Genomic DNA, 12633 nt, shown 5'->3' with positions numbered 1-12633 from the left:
GTGTGATTCTTTTTTGACAGGAGCGAGTCCTAGACCCTGTTAATTTTCTTCACTTAACTTGTCCTTTAATTTCTTAGAAATTCAGATATTCCATACTAATATTCAAGCCCTATTATTGATTTAGCCCTAGCCCAAATCTCCTAGAACTTCAAGTTTTAACAAATCTCCTACATCACTAGTGATCTGAAAATATATGACAAGAATAACATTGTATTGGTAAGCCCCAAATCCATTACATATTGACCGATATAATACATTACTGCCAATTTTTTTAAAACCTTGACTGCAGCAGATTGTATTGTTTGGAATTGGCTTAACAATCATACCAACTGAGGTTGACTTGTTCATGATTCCAAGCTATTCCAAGCTAGCGGAAAAAAATAAAAAACAGCCCACCCCCTCATTTTCCATTTACAAAGCATTTAGTCCTGGTCCTCAATTAAATGTTTAATTTTACAAACTCCAGGAGATGTCCTATTTATTTTATAGAAATCACCCAAGAATAAGATGTGACAATGTCATGACACGTCTCTAGTCGAAAGATGTGAGAATTACTGCTATAAAAAAACAATATAAGAAATCCACTATTCATGCACAATTACGATTTGGTATTCCACTAAAACGAGGTCATTGAGCAAGTCAAAGTGGGCAGTTGTCAACCAAGACCGTGACACATACACAACACAGAGTATGTTGAGCAAGACAAGCATACCTTGTCATGCATTTCAAGGGGATCCTTATATACATGGCTATAAAGGTAAAGATAATGCCCTCAAGATTGTTTTGTCAATGAATGTAACATGTGGAGCTATTACTAAGTAGGAGAGTTCAGTCAAATAGATATCCTCTCTATCTTAGATTCAAGCACTATAATGGCACAAAGTCATAGCTTGAGAATTAACTAATTCAAGTCCCCAAGAGTAGACTTCAATGGTAAAGAAGCCACCTTAGGTGCCTCAAGCAAAGCACCTCCAAGCATCCCTTTGATATAGATATCCTAGCCTAAGTCTTTGACTTTGTCACTTCATCTATTTCTCAACTCATCCTTCACATAGTAATTAAAGGCCCAAGGCACCACAAAGGGCTGCTGGAGCCTAGGCACTAGCCTCCAGGCAAAGGCGAGCGCCTGAGTGAAGTGAGGCGCTAAAAAAATAAGAATGAAATACATAAATCTGAAAAATATATTTTAAGATATCAATCAAAAAAAAAGAAAAAAGTAGAAAACATGGAAAGAAACACATATAAATCAGAAAAAAATGGCAACATGGCAAGTTATAAAGTTAAGACAGAAAAGATTATAATCAAAGAAATGAAAAAATGAAAAAAAAAGAAAAGAAATAGAAAGCAAATATAGGAAGAAAAATTGAAAGAGTTATATCTGGATGGAATGGGGCTAAAGACTAGATTGCAAGAGGTGAGTGCTAGACGGAGTGGAGGTTGGATCACAAAGCACATCACCTGTTTTTGTGTTGCATTTTATTTCTTCTATATTTATTTATTTATTTATTTTGTGTAAGCCGATGTTGGCTAGATAGCTTTATATTGACAAGAAAAAAAAAAAAAAAAAAAAAAAAAAAAAAAAAAAAGGGAAACCCTAGGTGACTTGTTCTGGAAAACAAAAAATAGAAAGGTGCGCTTTTCTTGAGCCTTAGGAGCTAAAAAGGCGCAAAAAGGCGCATGCCTCTACCCAAAGGCGATAGCCTGAGTGAAGTCACCTGCCTCAGTACTGTTGAGGCACAAGCCCTTTAGCCTTAAGTAAGGAACGTCTGAGGCGTGCCTTTATGGTCCTTCATGGCTCAAAGGCCACCTGATAAAAGACAACTTTCCAAGGCGAATCATATCAAGCCTGAAGAAGTCCCATCCATCCAAAATGGGTCCAATAAGCATTGTCACCCTAGATAAGCTCTCTCCAAAGGCAAACAAGAGGACGCCCTTTTATTCACATAAACGCTTCTTTTTGTTCTATTCTTTTATATTTAACCCTAATTCTGGTTTTGATTTTCTTTTGGTTGCATGCCACAAAGATTAAACCAATATGTACAAAATAGAATAAATTTGCTTGTACGTGGAATCATATGTAAGCCTGAAGAAGTCCCATCCATCCAAAATGGTGTCCAATAAGCATTGTCATCCTAGATAAGCTCTCTACAAAGGCAAACAAGAGGACATCCCTTTTATTCTTATATACTCTTCTTTTTGTTCTATTCTTTTATACTTAACCCTAATTCTGGTTTTGATTTTTCCTTTTTTTTTTTTTTTTTCTTTGTTGTATGCCACAAAGATTAAACCAATATGTACAATATAGAAATAATTTGAACTTCACAAGCATGGAAATACTGAATATTAGCATTTCTGTAAGTCATTTCAGAAGGAAAGAGAATTTCAACCAACCAGAAAAGTTGCTTCCCCATTGACGTTCCACCCCTTCAACAGCAGCAGCAATTGCACTCCCCTGCTCAGCAGCCTTCTCCATCTTAGATATAGCATCATAAAGACATTTTGTAATATCCAGTAGTGCAATAACTTCGCCATTTTCCACAACAGGGAGGTGCCTGAATTTTCCTGTTGACAAAAAAAAAAAAAAAAAAAAAAAAAAAAAAAAAAAACCATTAAGATGCTGCATAAAAAATATGCTTAAAATTGATTGCAAAGGAAAATTAGACGCATATCTGCAACAACACTCACCACAAAATAAAAATGTATAATATACATTTAGATATTTAAGCATGTTATTTTGAGAAGATAACTTAACTAGCACATTACACTGGTCTTTTTTACCAAACTATTAATACCTACTCCTGAACTCCTTCAGTGCCACAACCAGATTAACCGTCAGTTGACCAGTTATGGCGATGGGCACATTTGCAAGTGGAAAGAAGGCCAAAGCTGCAGATTATAAGTGATAGCATAGAATCCTTTAAACTATCCCATAAAATAAAAATAAAAAAAAGAACTCATTTGCTAAAAAGTTTCAAAATTAATTGTCACATAGGTTTGATCCTTAGAACTTATACTTTGATCGAAATCTTATTCTAGGATATAAGGGAGAAATATCTGAAAAATGCTTCCTAATCTTAAACAATAAATCCATTTCAAGAAATTCCAAGAATTATTCATACCTACCCCTCAAACATCCCAACATCCAATTAGATTTTCAATTTTTCTATTGTCTATTATCAAAAGGAACAGTAAAACAACTACCTATCCAACCACCAGTAACTATGAACATCGTGTAAAAATCTCTCAAGCACACAGAAAACCTACCGACAGCAAGCAAGAATTAAGAACTGTCAGCCATAGTAGTTTCCTATTCTTCAGCAGTTTGTTTAGCTCTAATTAGTTTAGATACTATATCATGTTTTGTGATAGTTTTATGTATTAGTTAGGACAGAGTTCACACAAACTTTTGAACTGTTCTAACTGTATTTATACTGCTGCACTTCTTCATTTGATATCAAGTGCAAAATTCACAAAAATCTCCGAACTCAAACTTGGTATCAGAGCCTACAATGAGCTCTCCACGCACCCCTAGTTCATGTAAGTCTTCAGAAATTTCTTCTATAATTAAACCCACACGTGTCATGCCCCAAGCTCAACACTCATTTTCCATCAAACTTACCTCCACTAATTAAATTTGGTTTGGAAAACACAGTTTAAAGTTTACACCAATTATCCATTGTTTATCAACTGCAAGATCACATCGATGGAACAAAACAATCACCAATAAAACCTGTTTTGAATCCAGACACCAAAAGCAAACAATGCAATTCTGAATGGCTTCTTTGGTTTCAGCATGATCAGCTTCTATTGAGTTGGATTTTATCCTCATTCACTGAAGAGACTTATATTGGTAATGGTATGGTATTCCATTACTCATATTGGTAAATCACTTATTTCTTTTGGGACTAAATAGTTTTTACCATCTCAAATCCTTCTTGTGCCTCACTTACAAAATTGATTACTCTTTGTTCAGAAATTTGCTCAAGATAACTCTTGCTTTTTTGAATTTCATGGTGATTATTTTTTTGTGAAGGATGAGATAACACATCAGAATTTACTTTGAGGACCAACTAAGGGAGGCATGTACAGGATTTCTGGGACCGGAATTCAGAAATTTCAGACTCAGAATCCAAGACTGCTTTCTCTCCAAGATTGGCATAATCATTAGGGTCATCCAGCTTATGACTCTTTTCAAAGCTTGTTCAGGATCATAGTTTACCTTGCTCATTTTCAATAGAAACACCATTGAATAAGTGTGAAGCGTATTACATGGGGAAACTTAGCAAATTCGCTTTACCAAGCACTAATTCTTTTTGTTCTAAACCTTTGGAATTGGTGTACTCCAATGTATGGGGTCCTGCTCCTTTGCAGTCAATTAATGGTGATAAGTTTTTTATTCTGTTTTTGATGAATATAGTAAATTCACTTGACTTTATCCTATCAAAAACAAAAATGATGTGTTACCTATTTTCACTCATTTTCAGAAAATGGCTAAGAGACAATTCCAATTGCCAGTGAAACAATTGCAATCTGATTTTTTTTTTTTTTTTATTTTGGGGGGGGGGGGGGCCGCGTGGGGGGAATGTAAGTCTGTTCATAACTATCTTAAACAACATGGAATCACACATAGGTTGGCCTGTCCACACACACATAAGCAAAACGGGGTAACAGAAAGAAAAATTCACCATATAGTGGATATGGGTCTCACCTTATTAGCTCACTCTTCAGTTCCCAAGAAATGTTGGAACTACGCGTTTTCTACATCCCCTTATCTTTCAATAGGTTACCAGCCAAAGGATTAAATAATGAAAGTCCATTTTTCCGGCTCTTTCACCATCAACCAGATTATCTTTTCCTTTCACCATCACCAACAACTCTATGACGTGACAATATTGGAGCCACATATCTTACCAGCAATCTAGTGTTCAAAGCACAGACTAAACATGTTGAAATTGATTTCCATTTTGTTCGAGAGCAAGTGGTGAAAGGATTTCTCGAAGTTCATTATCTGTCCAATAAAGATCAAACAGGCAATGTGATACAATACAGGTTATGGAGGCAAAACGAGTCAATGGAAATTTATAGATTGTTTTGGCTTTTAATTAAAGTATGGGCTAAAATACTTTCTAAATTATTTAAAATACATTTGAGCTGGTTTAGAGTTCATTTTGGACCTATATTTATACATGGGAAATTTTATGGAGTAATGACATCATTAGACCCATTTTCGCAATTTTGAAGTTTTTGGGCTTTTAGCTCAAAACACATTTTGAGGCCCATATATTTGGGATGGACAGCTCATTTAGGCTTATTTTGGATCACTAGAACTTAAAGAGACAAGAAGGCAGAAGATGAAGATTCAAGAGAGTTATGGAAGTTGAAGAGCCATCCACTTTATGGCTTTAATTATTGTTTTAATTTTTATTTACTTACTTTGTACACCCTTTCTCTATATAAAGGGATTAGCTTTCTTTATTTTGAGAGATAGAATTTTGGATAATTTCAGATTAATGAAAGTGAGGTTTTGCCTTCGTTTATCTTTATGCATAAGGCGTTGTTTGAATTGTAATTGATTTGTGCAATTGCTATTCAGATTCAATTCCTATTTCTTATGTCTTTGAACATCTAATTCAAATTGCGTTTAAAGGGGATATTCTGGGATTTTCTATTTAAGTTCTTTTGAGTTGAGTTCTTAGGTATAAAAACAAATCAAAATCATGATTGCTTGGTGGTTAATTTTGCTGGTTCAAATTGATGGAGAGTTCTAAGTTCTATGCTGATCTTGGGGTTCCATATCACAATGTCTTCACAAAAGCTCTACCTAGGCGGTGTTTCAATGCTTTTAAGGGACAAGCTCAAACTCTGTTATAGATTCTGAGCTTGAGGGAGAGTGTCAGTCGTAGTAGTTTCCTATTCTTCAGCAGTTTGTTGTACCTATAATTAGTTTAGATACCATATCATGTTTTGAATAGTTGTATGTATGAGTTGGGATAGAGTGCACATAAACTTGGAACTCTCCTATTCCTCTGTATTTATATCTGATGTACTTCTTCATTTGATATCAAGTGCAAAATTCACAAAAATCTCCAAACTCAAACTAAAACGTAAGACAGTGCTCATTCATGCCCCACAAATAAAGATAAATTAGAAGAACAGCTAACCTTGGACCATCTTCTGAAGAGCTTCAATGGCTAGTGAATCCGAGGTGACAAAAGTAGGATTCCTTGTCATAATCTTTGATACTATAGTCTGCTCTGGTCTCAATCCCTCCGCTATTACTCTAGCAGCAATGTCCTGAACGCCAAGAACCCAAAAGGAAAAACAAAAAAAACAGAATGATTGAAATCGAACTTAATTAAAAAAAAAAAAAAAACAAAACAAAACAAAACGGAGGAATATGAACCTTGTCAGTAACAATCCCGGAAAGTAAAGCATTGGAATCAGTCAACAAAACGGCATCCACACGCCTTGCTGCCATCCTTCGACAAGCATCAGATACAGTAGTGCCCTCGGGAATAGTGAGAGCTTTTGACAACCTCAACTTCTTCACCGTCCGCTCTCCGCCAACAGACCTACAGAATTCCCAGAAACAATAAAAAGAAAAGGAGAGAAAAAATAAGCGCAATCGACAAAAAGTATTCAATATTTTAATCAATTATTAACAGTTGAAAGTGAAATGTGAAATAAGAGTGGAACTGGGAAGCATACGATTGGGCAGGAAGAGAGGATGAATTGGAGATTGTTCCATTCTCAGACGACGAGGACTTCCTGGATGGACCTCGTTTCTGATTCAAACTGTTCCTCTTCACACCTTGAGGAGGACCCATTTGGTTGCTCATGCTTTAATTCTTGGTCGAAATAAATTTAGGGTTTGGGGAGAGCAGGAGAGAGAGTTCAGTCCTCAGTTCACCTCTCTCTTCCTTTTGTTCCTCTGGCTGGCTCAGACAGAAAAATGGAATCAAACATTTATTTATCTTTTATACTTGTGGTGGTTTAAAATTTTGAATTTGAATAATTTTATCGTCATATTAGATTCCAATGTCCTCCATCTCTCATTTTGGAGCGAATTGAAACCGATAAACGTTTATTGCGCGTGTGGTTTCATTATTTATATATGTGCAAGGGAGAGGGTTCCAATCTCATGTTGAGATCTATCTTTTCATTATTTCCGTTATCTATTCTCCGGGTTTTTTTTTATTAATTTATTGGGGAGGCACGTTGCACAAATTTTGTTTTTTAATTATTTTTATTTTTTTAATTTTAATTTTAATTATTATTGTGTAATAAATTTTATATTCATTTAAATTTAATTTTACTTATGCTCAGTTTATTTCGGTAAAATAACTTGTTGAAAAATATTTTTCAAATGACTTATTTTCTGTTGTTTGGTTGTAATATTGAAAGTTAATTAAAAATATTAAAGTTTTTATCTCATAAGACCATAAAAATATTAATAATAATAAAAATTTTATTGTTAAATATGAGAAGAATGCAAAAAAATATAAATTATGAAAGCCGTCGGAAGTCGGTGGTAGTGATTAGTAGTAAATGGTGACTGGTGGTAATAACTATGATAATTAATAAATTAAAAAAAAACATGAATTTATAAGATTTGTCAATATCCTGAAAATGTTTTACTCCTTCGAAAATGATATGCACTATGACTAGGAAAATATTTTACGTTGACATATTTTTCTGAACACCAAAAACAATGGAAAATTGTAGAAAATATTTTTCTGCAAATAATTTTATGGAAATAAATAGAGCATTTATAATATAATTAATTTTTAAGGTTGTGTGGTTCCGATTCTCGATAAGAATTGGAACCAGAACCATAGTTCAGTTCTTATTAAATTTAGAACCAGAAACAAAACCAAATAACTTAAGAATCAAAACCAAAATTAAAACATAATTCGGTCCGGTTCTAGTTCGGTTCTTCAATTCTGGTTTCTTGATTCTGGTTCCAGTTCTAGTTTCAATTCCCCATTAAAAATTATATTGATACCATATTTCTTTAAATTAAAAGGATTATAATATCAAACTAAAATAGCAGTATATGATAATCGAAGAAATTCTCTATAATAATTATAATAATATCATAAAGTTACAATTATATATAATTAACTATACTATCATCAATTATTAGTTATTATAAGATAATAATTATTATTCTATTTAAATTAATTATTATAACGACATTCGATATGACACAAAGTACACATGTTTTAGAAATATTGTAATTACAAATTATAATTATAATGCTATTAAAATATTATTAGTTTTAGAAATAGTTGTAATTATAGAATTATGATAATAATATAAACTAAAACTATGACTAAAAAATATAATTAAAATACTGTTAGATTACTCAAACATTTATATGATTAATTGCTTATAATTTTTTATATATATAATAAATCTACACAATTATACATACATATATATAAAGTTATATAGGAAAAAATGCATGTCTAAATTGAAAATTGAGTTAAATTTAAGTTTCCTTCCTAAATATCAAATTCATTGCTAATTAATAATTAATAAAGAGTACTTCAATCAATTACATTTAGAGCCTCACACCATCTTAATATTTATTAGTAAATAGTAATACAATTTTTAATTTAATATTAAATAACAATTTTTCTAAAGGTTTTTCAATTAAATAATATATCCAAAAATTAAAATTATATATTTATTAATTGATTTTTTGGTTCGATTCGGGTTCTTTGTGGTTCTGGTTAGGTTTTTAGTAAGAACCAGAACCAGATTCGAGACATAAATTTTTTTGGTTCTTATTCCGATTTTTGGATCTTAAAAATGGTCTTTTTTGGTTTTGGTTTAGTTCTGATCGATTCTGCGATTCGATTCGGATCCCCCCAAAACCATGCACATCCCTATTAATTTTATATTTTCTTAATATACTTAAATATATTATGTGACCTTTCAATTTATCTATTAGTAATTTTTGTAGTTTTTAAAATTCATTATCTATCTTATGCACTCTAACTTACTTTTAATATTAATACTAATAATTAAATCTTAGGTTTTTTTCTCCGCATTTATATTATTTTTAAAGTGCATTTACTATGTTTACAGAATATTTATATTCGCTACGGATTAATATAGAATTTACTTATAAAACTCTTATAATTATAGTAACTAAAAAGATATTTGACATAAAAATTCCAAATAGGAGTGCATAAGTTTTTTTATTTAGACACTGACTTAGAGTTCAAGGAAATATATATATATATATATATATATATATATATATATATATAGAGAGAGAGAGAGAGAGAGAGAGAGAGAGAGAGAGAGAGAGAGAGAGAGATCATTAATTATCATAGGGTATTCAATCATTGACTAAAAAAATAGTCTTGGATATCTTGAAGTCTACCAACTGGTGCGGCGAGCGTGTAACACACATTCCATGACAAGAACAATAAACACATCTTCCATGACAACAATAATAAAAGATAAGTTTATTGATCTTACTTTATATACTTGAATTAGATGCATAAAATTTTATATTAACATATCATGCACACCATGGTTTAATATATTTTAATTTACTTTAAAAAATTATTGTTATGATAGTGTCAATTTGCATAGACACTATGTATTGAACCATATTAGTTTAGCATTTGATATATCACGCTTTATGAAAAATAATGAACCGTCTTTCAGTCTTTTATGCAGAATTAGATTCACATGTAAAGTCCACAACTATGGCTTCTACTTGTTCGAATTTAGGCGGACACAAGAACCTGATTATGTATGACGGTATATCAAACTAATGATATCTGCTATGAAAAAAAGAACTCTTTTAAAATCAATTTGGATTTTTCCAAAGATTTGTTAAATAATCTATCATAGTGCATATCAATATTAATACACGCAAATAGTGTATGATAATAGTTAAGAAGTTTATTTTGCTTTTTAGATTGGGTCATCTGTAAAAGTTTAATATTATATGTATTGACCACAATTGAAACGAATAGATGCTATTTATTATGTGTACAGACTTGATAAAATATGTTATGCAAAATTTGTTTATACTTGCATATGGGTTGTTTATAATTAATTTTGCATGGTAAAAAATTGATGAGGTATTATCAAGATAAATTAATAATTTACTTTTGATTATTGCATAAATTCTATTTTATTGAGATAATTATATTTTTTTAATATAATTGATTTATTTATTTGAGCTATATAACTAGATTATTTAACAGTCAAGTGGATGTATTAAGAAATTAAATAATTCAACCATTCGAGATAAAGGAGACTGTACTCAAAAGGGAAGGAAAAAAGAAATAATTTTTCTCTTATTAATATTTTAATTCACATCACCTCACTTGTTAGGAAAAAAATTATATCATTATTTATTAAATTTATGTTACTTTATTTATTATTTGTTATAAAGTTGCTAAGTGTCTTCCCAATACTATCGCTCTAAGTGAGCATCAAGGCTAAGTGCCTTAGAACTACATGCTCTCCTTACCGCTTCAAGTGAGCTGACTGCTCAAAGTGAGCAACGCTAAGTGTCTAAACTAACAAATAATAAATGATAAATGTAAACGAGACAAATTATTAAATAAAATAAAGATGAAATATATCACAAATATATATTTAGACTCCTAGGACATATGTTTTAGACTTGCAAGGGGACATCTGATAGAATATAAATATTTATCAGGGACAATATGTTGTATATTAGATGTAATTATATTTTAGGACAAATAATATTATTTGGATAGAATCAGAATAGGATTATGAGATCTTATTCCTATTCCTTCACAAATAAGTACCCAATAAGGATTCCAGCTATAACTCTAATCAAGGTCTTTCTACTCATATATAAAGGGATCAAACATCCTACCCAGGTACATAATATCTATACAATAAGCAACATAAAATATCTCATTCAATTACAAATATTTATTGTTTCTTACTGACTTAAACATTGGAGTGGTTTCGGGCCTAAGACCTCTCTTTTCTCTCCATTTTTTGTCCATATCTTGTACATTTCTACATGGGCATGTAGAACATCTCCTAGGCAGTCGACTGGAGAAACTCCATTTTCATTGGTGTATGGGACAGAAGCAGTGATACCAGTAGAAATAGGAATGCTGAGCATGCGAACCAGACAATTTAAAGAAGAACACAACCACGAATGTCTCAGGATTAACTTAGATCTTGTAGAAGAAAAATGAGAACAAGCTAATATTAGAGCAACAACATATCGACAACAGATAACTAGGTATCATAATAGAAAAGTAAAAATCTAGAAAGTTTAAAGTTGGAGACAGGGGAGGAAAACAGAAATAAACCAAAGGTTCAGCTGGAATCGAGAAGCTATGACCCAATTGGGAAGGACCTTACGATATCACAAAGCAACTAGGACCTGGAGCCTTTAAACTTGGGACGTTGGGGAACTAAATTGCCTCAAACTTGGAATCCATATAGTATATAAAAAAATGCTTTGTTCTTTCTTTCTCTTAAAAGTGTGCTTTGTTATAATAAAATACCAGGTTTTTTCACTTAACAAGTTAGGTCTTAGAAAAAGGGTGTATCGGGATTGACCTATTGATCAAGACATAGAATCAAACCTAATTCATTAAGTTTTTCCAGGAAGAAAAATAATAAAAATATTTGCATAATTCCATTGAATACCTTAAATATATTTTGCAAGACTTATCATGCTCTAAGTGAGTTAAAAAAGGCTAAGTGCCTTCAAAAGTTTAAACACCTTATTCGAGCTAAGGGCTCGCCTCACCATGCTTTAAATGAGCTAAAAAGGCTTAGTGCCTCTACAAAGTTAACCATCTTCTTCGAACTAAAGGCCTACCTCCCCATGGTCTAAATCAAAACATATGTTAAAAGTAAGAACATATGATAAAAATAAGAACATATGATAAAAGTGTGAACTCGAAAGGTTTGAAATTTCATTAAATTTATAAAGACTTCATTATAGTCGGAAAACATAAATTAATAAACTATTAAACTGTGTACATGCCCTATTCTACTTCTTCAACATTCTCTTCAATACCTTCGAAGAGGTCTGAGTTTGCACTTTGATTTTGATTTTTGATGGGATTCTCTTATTCAAAAGGACAAGCCTCAAACCTCTCTTCAGATTGAGGATTCTCACCTAAGTACATGTCATCATCGATAGGTAAAAGATCAAGAATAGTCTTTGATGAAGAAGGATAAATATCATGAATAAAGTCACAATCCAGCTTAGGATACTTCACCTTCAACTGGTCTATGATGTAATCTTAGTAAGTAATAAGAGTACCTGCCATACCATTATTGGTAACCTCTTTAACCTCTTGAGATGCAGTAAGCTTAGTGTGCAAGTTATCCATTTTAGTTGCTTTGATGTCCAATTACTTAGTAGCTCTAGAAAAATGATATTCTAGGTCCTCTACACTTCTCTTATACTAGGCGGATTGTTTAATAACAACTTTTTGAGCAATATCGACCTTTACCTCAACTTCATTTTTCTTTCTTTCTTCTTCTACCACTAAAAAGTTTTCATTCGTTGTTGGTAGACTTGATTGATGTTGAGAATCTGAAAAATAAAAACATTAAAAGTTAACCTCCCCAGTTTTAAAATATATAAGACTT

At 31.9% G+C, this 12633-nt stretch overlaps 1 protein-coding gene across 2 annotated transcripts in view; it reads right to left on the bottom strand.

Moving 5' to 3' along the window:
* LOC105647949 (CBS domain-containing protein CBSCBSPB3) overlaps window positions 1-7074 on the bottom strand; it is a 33502-nt gene extending 26428 nt beyond the window's left edge. The window contains exons 1-4 of one of the 2 annotated variants that reach the window (XM_089719429.1): window positions 6709-7074; window positions 6404-6572; window positions 6162-6294; window positions 2392-2562 (exon numbers count right to left, since the gene is read on the bottom strand). In XM_089719429.1, the coding sequence (XP_089575555.1) occupies window positions 2392-2562; window positions 6162-6294; window positions 6404-6572; window positions 6709-6839 (604 nt within the window). In that variant the 5' untranslated portion in view covers window positions 6840-7074. The remainder of the gene's footprint in view (window positions 1-2391; window positions 2563-6161; window positions 6295-6403; window positions 6573-6708) is intronic. The other variant, XM_089719428.1, reaches the window with a different exon arrangement.
* Between the last annotated feature and the right edge of the window lie 5559 nt (window positions 7075-12633).

This window comes from Jatropha curcas, chromosome 3, assembly GCF_041381405.1.
Source record: "Jatropha curcas cultivar XTBG-Jc1 chromosome 3, XTBG_Jcur_1.0, whole genome shotgun sequence".
Lineage (NCBI taxonomy): Eukaryota > Viridiplantae > Streptophyta > Magnoliopsida > Malpighiales > Euphorbiaceae > Jatropha > Jatropha curcas.
The sequence above is the reverse complement of the archived record's forward strand: the minus strand, read 5'-3'. Positions and strand labels throughout refer to the sequence as shown.